We start from the raw sequence: 16,325 nt of genomic DNA on the forward strand, positions 1-16,325 counted from the left end.
TCCTGTAACTTAAGTAAGGTAAAGTTCAGCTCTTATTCACAGGGGCCTGGGATGGCTGTACTTGCGATAACGCTGAACTTAAAGTGGAATGGTCTTAATTTTCTTGGCCTCCACAACACCGAGGAGACAGAGGTGGGGATAGTAGGGAGCAGGCCCAGTCTTGCTCTGAACAGGGGTCTGAGTTCCCGTTCTGGCTCGGCCTGTTTTACTGGGAGATCTGGCTGAGACCTTGTCCTTCCCAGGGAGATCTCAGTGTGTCTGTGTGCACTTGACTCCCCGGGGAGTCCCTTCCAGGTAACTGACAGCAAAAATCGAGGTAGATGTAACTGCTCCTGGCCCTCCCTGCGGGATGCTCCCTGACGCTCCCTGACTCTCCCTGACAGCTGGAGGCCAAAGGGCAGGGCCACCCACAGGGTAATGGTTAACTAGACCAACACTCATCTATAAGGAGTGACTCCAGCTTGCTAAGACTCCATAGGATGCAGTGGGTGAATGTGCTTGGGGGGGTAGTGGGGGGCGCTGCCCTCGTAGGGCTGGGGATCATACTGGGCCACTTTGCCATCCCCAAAGGGGCCGATGTACCAACTCCCAGCATCTTCCAGGACCTGGATCTGGAGATCCTTGAGAGCATCATGCAACAGCTGGATGCCCGCAGGATCCGAGAGAACCTTAGGTGAGATGGTTGTCTCCCCTCCCCTCTGGTGGGCCAGAGAGGCCTCCCTAACCCTGGTCCTGGCCGTCCTGTCCTTCCTTCCACCCTACAGAGAACTCTCCAGGGAGCCTCACCTGGCCTCTAGCCCCCAAGATGAGGCACTGGTGCAGCTGCTGCTGCAGCGCTGGCGGGACCCGGAGTCAGGCCTGGACTCAGCTGAGGCCTCCACCTATAAAGTGTTGCTGTCCTTCCCCAGCCGGGAGCAGCCTAACCGTGTGGCTGTCGGTGAGCTGCTGCTCAGGATTGGGGATGCCTGTGGGGTGGGCAGCTGCCAGGCCCAGCCCTGACACTACTCCTCCTCCACAGTGAGTCCCACTGGGAATGTCCTCTTCTCCTGCCGCCAGAGCGAACAGAACCTGACTGGGGAGCAGGGGGGTCCCGATGTGGTACCCCCATACGCAGCCTACGCTCCCCCGGGAACCCCACAGGTGGGCCTGGAACATCCTGCCCTCCACCCCAACTCCTCCCTTCCTGGCCTAGGAGCTTGCCCTGCCCCCCATTTCTCCATTGCTACTCCTGTTGCCCATCACCTAGTCATTCTACAAATACTAATGGCCCCTACTCAAGGCCAGGCCTGCTTCAGGGTATCTGGACATGGAGAAAGCCACGGGTGACTCTCTTCTTGGGGAGCTTAAAAGGTCTGGGTGAAGCGGGAAAATAGAATCCAAATCCATCATCCCGCCACTCAGCCTCCCTCTCCTTTCCTCACTCCCTCTTTGCTGGGCCTGGCTCTAAGGACCACCTCCTCTTGGGACTAGGGCCTCCTGGTCTATGCCAACCAGGGAACAGAAGAAGATTTCATGAAGCTACAGGCTCAGGGCATCAAATTAGAAGGCACCATCGCGCTGACCCGATATGGGGGCACAGGACGTGGGGCCAAGGTGAGCGGTAGTCCCCAGTGCAAGCAGCCAGGTGGGGTGGGGGAGGGGCGGAGCAGCATTGGGTGGGGTGTGGAGCCCTGGGCTAGGCCTGAACAGGAAGCTGGATTTGTGCTGTTACCATTGGATGCCTCCCCTGACCCCACGGAGCCTGAGGAAATAAATGCATCAGGCAAAATTTTCAGCTTTTTTTTTTTTTTTTAAGATTTTATTTATTTATTCATGAGAGAGAGAGAGAGAGAGAGAGAGAGAGAGGCAGAGACAAGGCAGAGGGAGATGCAGGCTCCTTGCAGGGAACCCAGACTGCATCCCAGGACTCCTGGATCACGCCCTGCCCTGTGCTGAAGGCGGCACCAAACCGCTGAGCCACCCAGGCTGCCCACATTTTCAGCTTTGATATGCTGAGAGTCTAAGTTCTCCTGCAAAGTAGTTCTTCTGAATATTCAACTTAAATCCCTTCTCTTGCCCTCCTTCCCAGTCTGCATCTTTTCAACTAAAACTTTTGACTAAGTATTTCACATCTGTAGTTTTTAAAAAAGTGTGTGTGTGTGTGTGTGTGTGTGTGTGTTTTCTTTTAATTTAAGAAGGTAGAGACTGAGAAAAGGGAATAGAGAGTTAGTGTTAAGTGAAACTACAGTTTCGGGTTTGCAAGTAGAAGATGTCAGTGGGTGGTGGTGACAGCAGTGCAATAATGTGGATGTCTTTAATTCCTCTGAACTTTGTGCTATAAAATGGATAGGGCAGTAAATTTTATGTTATCTGTATTCAATGAAGTACCCATAATGAGAGCTGAAAAAAAAGAAAAGAAAAGAGAGAGAGAAGAGGTGTGGTGGAATTATACAGATTATAGACTTCCCAGTTTAAAAAAAAGTCTAGAGTTGAAAAGTTTTCCTGCAATGCCATCCTCCGAAGAGGTAACTACTTTTTTCTTTTTTCTTTTTTCTTTTTTAAGTTTATGGGCGATCTACCCACAGTTACTTTTGGAAGAAGCACATAAAAATATATATTTTTATTTCCCCTTTTTCTATAGAAGCAGCATACTATACCCACTGTTTCAAGCTGTGCTTTTTTTCACCGTAATACATTCTAGAGATTATTCTTGATTGGTACATAAATTGTGTCCTTTTTCTTCCTTTTTTGATGTACTCTTATTTTTATTGTGCTAAAATATACCGGCATAAAATTAAGACCAATCTAATCATAAAATAAATCTAAATATATAATGTAAGGGTGTTATGTACCTTCACAATGTTGTGCAACCATTACCACCATCCATTCCCAGAACTCCTGATCATTTCAAATGAAACTCGGTGCCCATTAAATACTCACATGCCCATTAAATACTCACATTCTGCCTCGCAGGCTCCCAGTAACCTTTGCCCTCTTTCTGAAGGCCGTATGAATGTGTCTGTTCTAGGAATGTCACATAAGATGAAGCACACACTGTCTTTTTGTGTCTGGCTTCTTCACTGAACATAATGTTTTCAAGGGCCATCGATGCTGTGTCAGAGCTTCCTTGCTTTGGAACACTGAGTAATAGTCTCTTGCACGTTGGGTACCACATTTGCTTGTCCACTCCTGTCGGTGGACACTTGAGCTGCTTCCACCTGTTGGTTCCTGTGAAGGTGCTGCTGTAACCACGGGTGCAGGAGCACACCCTGCCTCCATTTCCCTGCCTCCCTTTTCTGTACCAGCCACACTGATAAGCATCGCCAGCCTATGCCCCAGGGTCTTTTGCAAGCAGTGCTGCAGTGAAGGATTGGTATGAATATCATCTTGCCTGTAGGAAGACAGATCTTTTACAGCGAGGAAGGAGTCAGGGAACAGGACCTGAGCCCACCTCCCCCTTCCCCTAAACACAGCCTCATCCACCTCCTGCAGGCTGTCAACGCTGCCAAACATGGGATCGCTGGGGTGTTGGTGTACACGGACCCCGCAGACATCAATGATGGGCAGAGCTCCACCAATGAGACCTTCCCAAACTCCTGGCGCCTGCCTCCATCAGGGGTGGAGCGAGGCTCCTACTATGAGTATTTTGGGGATCCCCTGACTCCGTACCTTCCAGCCAATCCCTCTTCCTTCCGCCTGGATCCAGATACTGCCTCTGGATTTCCTCCAATTCCTACTCAACCTATTGGCTTCGAAGATGCAAAAATCCTTCTCTGGTAAGCTCTGGTGCTCTGGGGGTCCCCTGCCCACCCTCCAGTGGCCCTCAACCGTCAATCCCCACATCCTTCACCTCCTCCCCAGCAACCTCCAGGGAGCCTCGGCCCCAGCTGCCTGGCAGGGAGCACTGGGTTGTGACTACAAGCTGGGACCTGGCTTCCAGCCAAATGGTGACTTCCCAGCAGACAGGTGATGTGGGGCTCCTCCTCCTCAAGGCTCCTTTCCTCTTCCCTTGGTAGGCTTCCCTGCCCATCTCAAGGCCTAGCCTTTCCATTTCTTCTGTCTTCCAACTTTCTCGGGATACCTGTCCTGTCTTTGGGGAAGCCAGTGAAACAATTGCATGGCCCACAAGGCCCTGTGGAGTTTCACCCCCACTTCACCTATTACCTCCACTCTCCAGCCACCTCCTGTCTTGAACATGCCAAGTGCAAACCAAGACCTCTGCACTTGCTGTTCCCTTTGCCTGGAACACCCTTCCCTACACTCCTGCCTAGCTGAGACCAACATCCTCAACCTGTCACCAGGTATCATCTCACAGGTGGCCTTGTTAGTGTCCTTCTCATGCCACTTCATCGCCTGCAGTGGCTTACTTCCTCGGGGTTTGCCTCTTTCAGGGGAGGGAGGTCCCACAAGAGCAGGGCTGTGTCTGTCCAGTCACTGCCCAGAGCCTACTATGATGCTGGCATACACTAGGTATCCAAAAAATACCTAACTGAGTCCATGAGAACTAGAATCAGAAGAACAGGACTTGCTCCATTTTTTTTTCCTGGTGAATAGAGTACATTTAATATTTCTGTGCTGGTCAAGCAGAACACAGGTGGGCAGTACACGGGGGAGAGGGGCAGAGGGCCCCCTCCTCTCAGGAGGGGCGGCTTGTGAAAGGGTGTATGTGGAGGGTTCTTGGGAAATAGTCCAAGAAGTCTTCTCAGCAAAGAGGCCTGGCCGAGGGGGTCCCTGAGTGGCTCAGCGGTTTAGCGCCTGCCTTCGACCCAGGGCATGATCCTGGAGTCTCGGGATCGAGTCCCACATCAGGCTCCCTGCATGGAGTCCTCTTCACCCTCTGCCTGTGTATGTGCCTCTCTCTCTCTCTGTCTCTCATGAATAAATAATAAAATAAAATAAATAAATAAAATAAAATAAATAAAGAGGCCTGGCAGGGGTACCATGAGCATCCAACACACCCAATCCTCAGCCTAAGTTGGGGTCCCCCACAAGGGGTCTGTGGAGTCATAGCATTTTTCTGGCTCCTTTGCTGGAATCCACACACCCAGCGTGATGGGAGACCTGGTCCTAGCCTGGGGTCTGGAGAGGTCCCAGGATGCAGGCAGGGTTGGGACTAGGGCTCAGAGCTCACAGCCCAAGGAAATGAGAACCCCTCAGGCTGTGCATCTTCTTTCCTCTGCCCTCATTCCATCCTCCAGGCTGGCCAAGAGCAGAGTCGGGTGAGCAGAGCCCCCAGAAGCTCTTCTGACTCCCCCAGCTTCTCCTGACTCCTCAGGGTGGGGTGGAGGAAGCGTGGAGACAGAGTCTGGGCAGCTAACTGACACTGTAAACTTTGCTTTAAAACAGTAACTTCAGTGGAGGAAGGGCTTCCAGCCTGAGGCCAGTGTGGGGAGCAAGGGGGAGCAGGGGGTGTGGGAGGCAGCACAGGAAAAAGCCAACAAAACAAAAAGTTTTGGGGTTTGCTTGCGGCCTAAGAAAGGTCTTTGATCATTGGATTAACTTTCTCGCCGCCCTGGGCCTCAGTTTCCCCCGCATGGGGGGAGGGAGTGGGCAGGGCCAAGACTCTGGTCGCCCCCTTGGCTCCCCAAGCCAGGTGAACGTGAGTGTCTACAACCGCCTGGAGCTGCGGAACTCCTCCAACGTCCTGGGGATCATCCGTGGGGCGGTGGAGCCAGGTGAGCGCCCCCTGGGGGCTCCCAGACCCCGGCCCGCCCGGCCCCCAGGGCCCTCTGGCCGTGATCCCCACCCCGCGCCCCGCCCGGCTGGCCCCACCCATACCCCCCTAACCCGGTCTCTGCGTCTCTGCTGCCCCGGCCAGACCGCTATGTGCTGTACGGGAACCACCGGGACAGCTGGGTACACGGGGCCGTGGACCCCAGCAGTGGCACGGCTGTCCTCCTCGAGCTCTCCCGGGTCCTGGGGACCCTGCTGAAGAAAGGTGAGGCAGCCCCGTCCGCGGTCTAGGGGCTCTCGGCGCAGGCGGTCACCCACACCTCTGCGCAGGACTCCTGCCCCACCTGCTCCGGCCCAGCGCCCAGGCCCACTGTGCCCGGCCTGAGGGCCCTGGGGAACCTGCGAGGACGCCAGCCCTGGCCTCGCTCAAGTGGCCCCCGGGGGGATATGGAGAGTTCGTGCAGTGGCTTCTGAGAGGCCGTGTGCCCCTCCAGTGGAGTGAGGCCAGGTGCCATTGTGAGAAGGGGGTGCCCAGGTTCTGCCTTCGGGGAGCTTCAGCCCAGTTGAGGCAGGGATTTAACTCAACATACATGCCTTGTGCCTACCATGTGCCAAGCCAGTTCTAGGTGCAGCAGACACCTCCCCCCCCCCCCCACCGTGAACATCTGAGTTGCTGCGTGTAAAGACAACTGTGGTCCCCGCTGTTATAAGGAAAAATGTCCAAGGGGCTGTCCTGGTACAAGGCCCAGCTCAGGAAGGCCTCCCTCCGGAGCTGGCAGTTTGGGGTGAGGTGGTGATCCACGTGGAGGGCATAGCATGTGGAGAGGAGGGCCTGGACCAGGTGGCAGCCCAGCTGGGGAGTTGGGAGTTCAGTATGAGGTTGGTGGGAAGACGGTGTGGGATTCTAATCACAAGAGTGACATGATGGAGTCCTGATTGTAAACACTTTCTCCTGTTCCAGTTGGGGAGGTTGTGAGGAGGCTGGCCCTGTGGCAGCGGTGGCAGATGCAGGATGGGGTGGGGGTGGAGGGATGGGGGGGATGGAGTGGGGGCTTGTCATCCAGTCAGAGGCCTTGTCATCCTCAGGGCCAGGAGGTATAGTGTGTTTTGTACCAAGGAGGGAGCAGTGGGAAGGAGGTCTTTGGTGACAGAGGTAAGGGAGATGACAAGTGGAGGACTCCTGGATCCTTGATTACTGGTTTGAGCGACCTAGTGTATGGCAGTAATATTTGTGAAAACCAAATTAGGGGCAGCCTGGGTGGCTCAGCGATTTGGTACCTGCCTTTGGCCCAGGGCCTGATCCTGGAGACCCGGGATTGAACCCATGTTGGGCTGAGCCTGCTTCTCCCTCTGCCTGTGTCTCTGCCTGTGTCTCTGCCTCTCTCTCTCTCTCTCTCATGAATAAATAAATAAAATCTTAAAAAAAAAAAAAAAAAAGGAAAACCAAATCAAGGTCAGAGAGCAGATCTAGGGGGAAGAATATGAATTCAGTTCTTCACATGTTATTTTTTTTTTAGCTTTTTAAAAATTGTTGTAAAATATGCATACCATAAAATTTACCTTTCTTTTTCTCTTTAAAAAACAATTTTTTAAAAAGATTTTATTTATGCATGCATGAGAGACATAGAGAGAGAGAGGCAGAGACACAGGCAGAGGGAGAAGCAGGCTCCATGCAGGGAGCCCGACGCGGGACTCGATCCCAGGTCTCCAGGATCACGCCCTGGGCTGAAGGTGGCACTAAACCGCTGAGCCACCAGGGCTGCCCAAAATTTTATTTTTAATTTAATTTTTTTTTTAGAGAGGGAGAGAGAGAGGCAGAGAGAGAATCCCAAGCAGGCTCCACTCCCAGCACGCAGCCCAACATGGGGTTCGATCCCATAACCCCTAGTTCATGACCCAAGCTGAAATTAAGCGTCCGACGCTCAACTGACTGAGCCACCCAGGCGCCTCTAAGGTTTACCTTTCTAACCATTTTTAAGTGTACAGTTAAGTGGCATTAAGTATATTCAGTGTTGTGCACCCATCACCACCATCCATGTCTAGAACTTTTTCATCTTCCAGTACATGTAACATCTTAAAGTTACAACTATATAATTTGAATTGATACCCACTTAATCTCATACAAAAGTTCTACTTCTATAAAGCTCTGTCCTTCTCGTTTATGGTACTGATGTCACAAATTACATCTTTATACATGCATGCCCCTTCACATGGTGCTTTTGAGGTGCCTAAGAGACATTTCTCAGGGAGAGGGCAAGCAGGCAGTTACAAGTGCTGGTCTCCAAGGTCAGGAAAGAGGCTCTAGAGATAAACTGGGGAGTTGGTGGCATAAATGACATGTGAAACCACAGGTGTGGTTAAGATCAACTGATAATGGACTAGCTTGCGGAGAGAAGCTGGGCTTGTGGCTTTACCCCCTCTGGTAGTGTAGGAATTTCTGCCTCTATTGTTGTTAAAGTGTTTTATTTTGAAGTAATTTCAGACTTACAAGAGACTTGCCAAAAGAGTACAAAGAAGCCAGATATTCCTGATATTAAGATTTTACCACCTTGGCTCTTTTTACATGGTTTTCTGGAGTGTTTGAGAGTTGCAGAGATGCTGCACCTTTACCCATAAACATATCACTGCGTATTTCCTAAAAATAAGGACGTTTTCTTTCATGGCCGCCGTATAATCATCAGAATCAGGAAATTAACAATGTTGCTGATTGTTCTTTTTTTTATTTTTATTTATTTTTATTTTTATTTTTTGCTGATTGTTCTTATAATGACCTTTAGAACAAAAGGAAATTTCAGATCCGAGGGCCAATCCAGGATCACACATTGCATGTATGGTAGTGGCATGTGTCATCTGTAATAGTTCCTTAGTTCTTGTCTTTTATGATCCTGATATTATTTTGTTGAGTGTCCCTCCCTCAATTTGGATTCATCTGATTAGATACAGGTTATGCATTTGGGGCAGGAAAGAGTGTGAAAATTTGTTATTGCAAGCGTATAATCCTTACATACTTTTACAATTTTCATTTAAAACAAAAAAATTAAGGGGCGCCTGGGTGATTCAATTGGTTAAGCATCTGCCTTTAGGTTGGGTCATGGTCCTGGGGTTCTGGGATCAAGCCCCGCCTCTGGCTCCCTGCTCAGCAGGGAGTCTGCTGCTCCCTCTCCCTCTGCTGCTCCCCCTGCTGGTGCTGTCTCTCTCTCTCTCTCTCTCAAATAGAATCTTCAAAAATCCATCAATCAATCAGTCAATCAATCAAAAGGCTGAGAGGGGTGTCTGGGTGGCTCAACCAGTTAAGCTCAGGTCTTGATCTCAGGGTCATGAGTTTAAGCCCCATGCTGGGCTCTATGCATGAAGCCTATTTTAAAAAATAAAATGAAAATGAAAATGAAAAGCTGATAAATGGTCAAAGGGTACTGAGTTGGAGCTCAAGTTGGAAGCACAACTGGGAACATGTAGTGCTGTGGAAGCTGAGGGGTCTGGAGGACGTAAGGGGCAAGGGAGCCGGGGCTGCCCAGAGGTGGCTGGAGACCAGGGCAAGAGCGATGTGGGCAGAGACTAGAGATGAAAAGGAGGCTGCCAGAGGCTGTGAGAGGAAGGACCATTCGTTAGGGCCCTGGACCCCGGAGCCAGACCCTAGATTTGACCCTGGCTCTGCGGCCCACCAGCTGTGTAACTCTGGGTGAGTCATTTACCTTTTGGGCGGCTCAGTTTCAACTATGAAATGGAGATAAGGCTCTGTCCCTCAAGGTGTTGTTATAAGGATTGGATGGATAATGTATTATCACCGAGTGGAGAAGGTTGCGGGAGAATTCGGCTTGGGATTCCCGAAGGAGACAATTGGAGATGGAGGGTCCGGAGGTCTACTCAAAGCACACCTATAAGGACGGGGAGGCAGGGCGCTGGGGCAGAAGGGAGCAGCTGAGATTGGTATTGTGGGCAGTGTTGGAGCAGGGTCCCAGCACAGGTGGGAGGCTGGAAGGAGGGTGGCACCTGGAGAAGGCTGGGCTGGAGAGGCAGCAGGACCTACCTCCTGTCGCTAGCTGCCCTGCCCAGGGGCCCTTCCTCCTCTCCGAGTCCCCAGAATTTCCTCCAAGCCACTCCTGGATCCTGACCTCCAGGCCTTTATCCCTCTCCCCAGGCACCTGGCGTCCCCGCAGATCAATAGTGTTTGCAAGCTGGGGGGCTGAGGAGTTTGGGCTCATTGGCTCCACAGAATTCACCGAGGTGAGCTGCCAGACAAGGTGGGCTGTGAAGAGGATCCCGGTGCTTGGCCTGGCCGGGCTCACGTCGGGCCTCCCTCCCGCAGGAATTCTTCAGCAAGCTGCAGGAGCGTGCGGTGGCCTACATCAATGTGGACATCTCGGTGTTTGGTACCTGGGGTGGATGGGCTGACTGGGAGAGAGGGGAAATGAGGGGGCGGCGGCCCGAATAGTCTTTCTGATCTTCCCACAGCCAATGCGACTTTGAGGGCTCAGGGGACACCCCCAGTCCAGAGCGTCATCTTTGCGGCCTCCAAACAGGTGAAGGGGGGTGGGGTGGAGAGGATGGTCCCTGCGGGGGGGGGGGGGGGGGGGGGGGATGGGGCGGGGCTGGGTGGCTCAAGGGGTAATGGAGGGGAGGCACGGGTCTGAAGCTGGTACTTATTAGAGGGGCTGAGGCTGGGGGCAGGCCTTATAGGACCCGCAGGCCTGTGCATAGGATGGAGACTTGGGTGGGCCTGGTGGCAGATGCCTCTTGGGTCTGGGGAGTGGTCAGCCTCAGACTGAACTCCCCTCCGGGTCAGATCCCTGCACCAAGCCTGGGTGGCCTCAGCATCTATGACAACTGGATCCGGTATTTCAACCGTAGCAGCCCAGTCTATGGCCTGGTCCCCAGGTGAGCCCATGGCCAGGGCTGGGGCCCTGAGAGAGGAGGGCAGGCTGGCCCAGCACCCTCAGCCTGACCATCTTTCCATTTTGCAGCCTTGGCTCTCTGGGTGCTGGTAGCGACTATGCACCATTCATTCACTTCCTGGGCATCTCCTCCATGGACATCGCCTACACTTATGACCGGGTGAGTGGCCACCCTTCTGTTCCCCAGTCCCTTCCTCTCTTAAATCCTCTCTAGTGCAGACTGAGTCCAGCTCCACCACTCATTAGCTATGCTCCCTGGGCTGTTTCTCAACCTGAGGATCTCTTTATGCTCGCCAATGTTATTTTATTAAATTTAAGATAGTACTGAATTTAAAATACAACACTGTGATATGCATTATGAGGGGTGTGTGTGACACACTGCCAGTTAGTTGGAGGATGACATTGACTTAAAAAGCATCCTGGGGCACCTAGCTAGCTCAATCAGTGGAGCATGCAACTGTTGACCTTGGGGTCAGGAGTTCAAACCCTATGTTGGGTATAGAGATAATTTTAAAAAAGAAAATCTTAAAAGAGGCATTCTGATTCCAGAGATCTTAGTTTCCTCCTCTGTAAAGTATGAATTCTAGAACCTATCTCATGGATGTAGCATTCCCATGTTGTAGAGTTCACTGTTGGTACAACTCCTCCGACTTCTCATCCCAAGCCTGTCATCTTGGCCTTAATTCCCCTAGAGCAAGACCTCAGCCAGGATCTACCCCACCTACCACACAGCCTTCGACACCTTTGGCTATGTGGACAAATTTGTGGACCCTGGTGAGGAGTGGGGAAAGGGGAATCCTGAGGCTGGGGGAGGATGGGCTGAAGACTGAGCCCTGGCCTGGTCACCCTCCCTGCAGGCTTCAGCAGCCACCAGGCTGTGGCCCGGACAGCAGGGAGTGTGCTTCTCAGGCTCAGCGACAGCCTCTTCCTTCCTCTTAACGTCAGTGACTATGGAGAGACACTCCGAAGTTTTCTGCAGGCTGCCCAGCAGAACCTTGGGGTTCTATTGGAGCAGCACAGCATCAGCCTGGGTATGGAGCCCCCTTGACATGGAGGTACGGGGAGCCCTGCACCTCCAGGGCTAAGATGCTGGCTGTTCCCGACAGTACCTCTGGTGACTGCAGTGGAGAAGTTTGAGGGGGCAGCTGGGGCCTTGGATCAACGCATATCAGCGCTTCAGAAGGCCACCCCTGAGTGAGCAAGGGCACCAAACAGATGTCTGGGAGGGTGGCATCCAGGGCAGGATGCCGGCTGGCAGCTGGGCTGCTAGTTCCAGGGTGATGAGATGGTCCTGCCATTTCCAGCCCCCTGCAGGTCCGGATGCTCAACGACCAGCTTATGCTCTTGGAACGGACCTTCCTAAACCCACGAGCCTTCCCAGAAGAACGCTACTACAGGTGAGCCTGCTTCAAAGTTCTTGGGAAGTGCCATGGGGAGAGGCTGGGCAATGGGCACCCATCTCAGGGAGGAGAATCTTTTTTTATTTAAAGATTTTATTTATTTATTCATGAGACATACACACACACACACACACACACACACACACACACACACACAGAGGCAGAGGGAGTAGCAGGCTCCATGCAGGGAGCCCAATGTGGGACTCGATCCTGGGACTCCAGGATCATGCCCTGGGCCGAATGCAGGTGCTAAACCACTGGGCCACCCAGGGATCCCCTGAGGGAGGAGAATCTAAGAGTTTTGCTGGCCTTTGAGTTTTGCTGGCCTTTGCTGTTAGCTGGGGAATCACGCTCAAAGGATGGGAGGCAAATCAGTCAAGGTCACCTTGGGACCATAACCTAGATCTCTCAGGGCCATTGCTGTAAGGTCCCCAGCTTTCAGAGACGGTGGGGAGGCACTTTGTGCCTAGCTGTATACGGGACAAGAGCCTGTTCCAGGCTGAAGCTCCTCTCTTCCCCGTTTCCCAAATGACTTTGCTTCTCCCCCATATCTCCTATCAGCCATGTGCTCTGGGCACCCCGCACCGGCTCCGTGGCCACATTTCCAGGCCTGGCTAATGCCTGCTCCAGGGCCATGAACACAAGCCTTGGATCTCCCGCCTGGGCTGAAGTGCAAAGGCAGCTCAGCATCTTGGTGGTGGCCCTGGAGGGCGCAGCAGCCACCCTAAGGCCTGTGGCTGACTTCTGACCCCAGCTCCCCACCATCCTTCATCTTAACCTTCTCCCACTCGTTGTTTTTTTTTTTGGGGGGGGGGGGTATTTCCCAGTCTCCCTTGATGCCAATTTGAGGACAATCACAGAACCCTATTTCTGAGGCAACAGCTTAGTCCCAGTACGGCTACTCTGAGCTCTTTTCCCCCATATGGCTATGATGTCTCAACTCCTCCCTGCCCTCTCCCAAATAAATCAAGCATAGTTATTGTCCCTACAAAACAAGTTCCTTTTATTGTGTAGGAATTATGAAAAAAGAAACCTGAATGCTTGGATCCAGTCCTGGGCTGGGAGAGTGCACAGCTCCTCCTCATGCTGGGGACTTGGGTCTGTCCACACCCTCATCTTCCTCCTCTGCCATGACCACCTCCTCCAGGGTGCGCCCTGCAAGTTTGCTCCCTACCAACACTTTGCAGGTCCCAGCAGGTGGCAGCCCTTCCTCTGTGTAATGACCCCTGAGAAACACAACTCTTTCCTGTCCATCTAAGGGCAGTCCGTGGGCCTGGCACAGGTCCCGTGCCTCTTCAGGCCCATCCAGGGCCAGCAGGTGGACTATGAAGCCCAGGGGCAAGGTCTGGCCTTTGGGGGTGCTCAGGGCACGAGCAAGGCGGGCCAGGGCTCCTCGGCGGGCACGGCCGATGTGGCACCGCACAGCACAGCTCTGCAGGTAGGGCAGGATCCGCAGCAGGCGGAATAGGCGGGCGGTGTTGCCTTCGCGAAAGGCCGAGTCCACAGCCAGGGCCCTGCGCAGGGCCGGGCAGGAACGCAGGGCATCAGGTAGCTGTAGAACCTCCTGAAGGGCCTCCACGGAGCCTGTAAGGGAGGTGCCCAGGTGAGAATTCCAGAGTCTCTCCAGGGCACCGCCCGCCTGGCACCCCATCTGCTTTGGCCAACCCCCATCTCCCCTCCCACCAGCCAGGGTCCTCCGCCCCGCCCACCTCGCCCACCTGGCCTGGCCTACCACCAAGCTCATCTCCAGCCTTGGCCCACCTACCTTCCACTCTGGTCACCCCCCCCCAGGGGTGGGGCAAGTTACCCTTAGGTCCCCTTTTCTCTATCAGCTGCTTCCTGAACCTATTCTAAGCCCTTTCAAACAGTCTGAATCCTCCTAATAAAGGGAGTCATTGTTTTTAGATAAGGGAGACAGACCCAGATAATTTCATGACTTGTCAGAGACTTAGAGTTCGAATGTAGTAGAATTCAATACAACAAAATTCAGGTTTTCTGACTTCAAACCCAGCCCTTTCCGCACTGCCCCAGGGGCTGCACAGATTAAGAAGGTGGCTCTACCACATCTTCCCTATCTATCTACCTGGTAAGGCCTTTGCTTTGAGGAAATTCTGCCCCTGCTTCCCTTTCAGGAGAATCACAGACACCGGAACCTTGGGCCACTTTTGTAAACTGAGGCTTCTGGCCCATTAGTAAGTTTTGAAATCAAGATCATTTTATTATAAATAAAATAAAATAAAATAAAATAAAATAAAATAAATAAAATAAAAAAATAAAACTTATTAGAATGCACCATCTATCCATAGGAAGGATCTAATATCTGAGACATTCATGGGCATATGTTCTTAGCTGCTTTGCAACACTGATGAAAGTCTCAAAAAGTTTGAAAATCACCAGGCCAATTTTACCGTTCCAACTCCGTCCTCTCCACTTTTATTAGGAAAAAAAAAATTTGAGACCCAAATAGGGGAAGGGACAGGCCAGAAGGCCCACGTCGGGGATTGGTGGGTGTTGCTCATTAACTCAATACCCATTTAGAAGTTAGGGGGACACCTGGGTGGCTCAGCGGTAGAGCATCTGCCTTTGGCCCAGGGTGTGATCCCAGGATGCTGGAATCGAGTCCCACATCGGGCTCCTTGTGGGGAGCCTGCTTCTCCATCTGCCTGTGTCTTTGCCTCTCTCTCTGTGTGTCACTCAGGAATAAATAAAATCTTTAAAAAAAAAAAAAAAGGGATGAGGAGGGAGCTAACGGTGAGACTCTAAAGCTTCTCTTTCCTTCCTCGGCCTCCACTGTCCCCGTGGAGGCACCCTCCCCTACCCTAACTAACCCCCCGCACCCCCGCCGTCCTGCCGCCCAGACTCCGACTCACCCAGGTTATAGAGCAGAAAGAGACCCTGGAAGGCGGCCTGGCGGGGACGCGACCCGGCGCCCTGCGCGTAGCAGCGCCGCAGAGAACCGAAGCCCTCCTGCACCTGGGCCTGCAGCAGCACCGGGTCCGCTGGCCCGCGCGTCCCGTCGGGTCCCAGCCGCGCCACCACTGCCAGCAGCACGGCCAGCGCCGCCTCCAGCACCGCCGCCGCCTCGACGCCGTCCGCGCCCTGCAGGGCGAGGTCCAGCCGCACCGCACGCAACCTATCCGCCACGAAGCCGGCCACCTCGGCGCGGGATGCATCGGCGCGCTCGGCCACCTCGCCCGCCAGGTAGCGCACGGTGGCCAGCAGCACCCTCGGCGGACGCAGCTGGCTCGGCAGGGGCCGCGCCTTGCCGGCAGCCGGCCGTTGGTATTCCTTCACGGCGCGCTGTGGGTCCGCGCGGGGCGGGTCGCTGCGGCACCCGGGCGCCACCTCGAAGCGGTGCAAGCGGCGCTCCTTTTCGCGCTCGGCGCGCTCGGCGGCCGGGCACATGTCTGGGCAGGTGCCCACGGGCAACTCGCAGCCGGGCATGGGGGCGCTGAAGGGAAAGGACAGGCTCTCAGCATCCCGGAGCCGGGCGCAGCCACTCGCCCCATTCTATCCGAGAGCGGGCCGAGGCTGGCCGGGGCTCCCGCGACCCGGCGGGGTGATCCCAGCCGGGCCCCGCCCATCCGCCCTACCCCGCCACCTCAGTCCTCTCCCCGGGCCTTGTCCCCTCCCACAAGGCCTGGAGCGGGCCTCCCGAGACACCCCGCGTTGTACTTCAGCGCCGCCACTTCCGACTCAGGCGCCTACTAAAGGCTCCAGGATGCACCGCGCGCAGTCCACTGAGAGTCCCCCTCCCATGATGCACCAGCACGTAGTCCCTCCCGCGACCAATCACTTTGCCGGAGGGGCGGGGCCACGCCCTCCCTGGCTTCAGCCCGCGTTACTCTCGCTCAGCCTCTGGGTACCGCCCCAAATGGGTAAGCCTAACACGGGTTCTACTTCCTCCTCTCCGTCACCGGATAGCCTGGTTCAATTGGCCTTACTGTCACTCTCTACTCCTTTCCCTGGAGACTATTCTCCCCATTTTCTAGATCAGGTGTCAGCAAACACTTTCTGCAAAGGAATTTGCAGGTCGCAACTAGGCACCCTAATGGCGTGGTGGGAAAGCAGCCACAGACAAGATGAAGTCAATGAGTGTGACTGTGTTCCACACATTTTTAGACTTAATTTTCATCTGTCACAGAATACTATTCTTTTGATTTTTCTCCCAACTATTAAAAAAATGTAAAAACCATTCTAGTTTATGGGCCTTACCAAAAAAAAAAAAAAAAAAAAAAAAAAGCCATGGGAGAGAGGTGGATGCAGGCCATAGTTTGCAGACCCCTGTTCTAGATGGGTAAACAGCTAGTTTACAGCAAGAGATGCTGCCCACACAAGAGGCAGGATCAGAAATGTTTTCTCCTGATTCCAAAGAGGCAGG

The 16,325-nt window shown here is 53.5% G+C and overlaps 2 protein-coding genes across 2 annotated transcripts; one reads left to right on the forward strand and one right to left on the reverse strand.

The window, feature by feature from the left end:
- Nucleotides 1-479: 479 nt before the first annotated feature.
- Nucleotides 480-12,712, forward strand: NAALADL1 (N-acetylated alpha-linked acidic dipeptidase like 1). The gene is made up of 18 exons (XM_041721937.1): nucleotides 480-673; nucleotides 765-937; nucleotides 1,019-1,140; nucleotides 1,471-1,593; nucleotides 3,472-3,755; nucleotides 3,841-3,945; nucleotides 5,569-5,654; nucleotides 5,798-5,917; nucleotides 9,791-9,876; nucleotides 9,959-10,022; nucleotides 10,105-10,172; nucleotides 10,436-10,527; nucleotides 10,614-10,704; nucleotides 11,237-11,318; nucleotides 11,402-11,575; nucleotides 11,651-11,738; nucleotides 11,849-11,941; nucleotides 12,506-12,712. The coding sequence occupies exons 1-18, from the start codon at nucleotides 480-482 to the stop codon at nucleotides 12,690-12,692; spliced, it is 2,232 nt and encodes a 743-aa protein (XP_041577871.1). The 3' UTR covers nucleotides 12,693-12,712.
- Nucleotides 12,713-12,920: 208 nt separating this feature from the next.
- SAC3D1 (SAC3 domain containing 1) lies at nucleotides 12,921-15,642 on the reverse strand. The gene is made up of 2 exons (XM_041721938.1): nucleotides 14,815-15,642; nucleotides 12,921-13,528 (listed from the first exon to the last, which is right to left on the reverse strand). Exons 1-2 carry the CDS (start codon nucleotides 15,386-15,388, stop codon nucleotides 13,026-13,028), a joined length of 1,077 nt encoding a protein of 358 aa, XP_041577872.1. The 5' UTR covers nucleotides 15,389-15,642; the 3' UTR covers nucleotides 12,921-13,025.
- Between the last annotated feature and the right edge of the window lie 683 nt (nucleotides 15,643-16,325).

The sequence above is a fragment of the Vulpes lagopus genome, chromosome 11, assembly GCF_018345385.1.
Source record: "Vulpes lagopus strain Blue_001 chromosome 11, ASM1834538v1, whole genome shotgun sequence".
Classification (NCBI taxonomy): Eukaryota; Metazoa; Chordata; class Mammalia; order Carnivora; family Canidae; genus Vulpes; species Vulpes lagopus.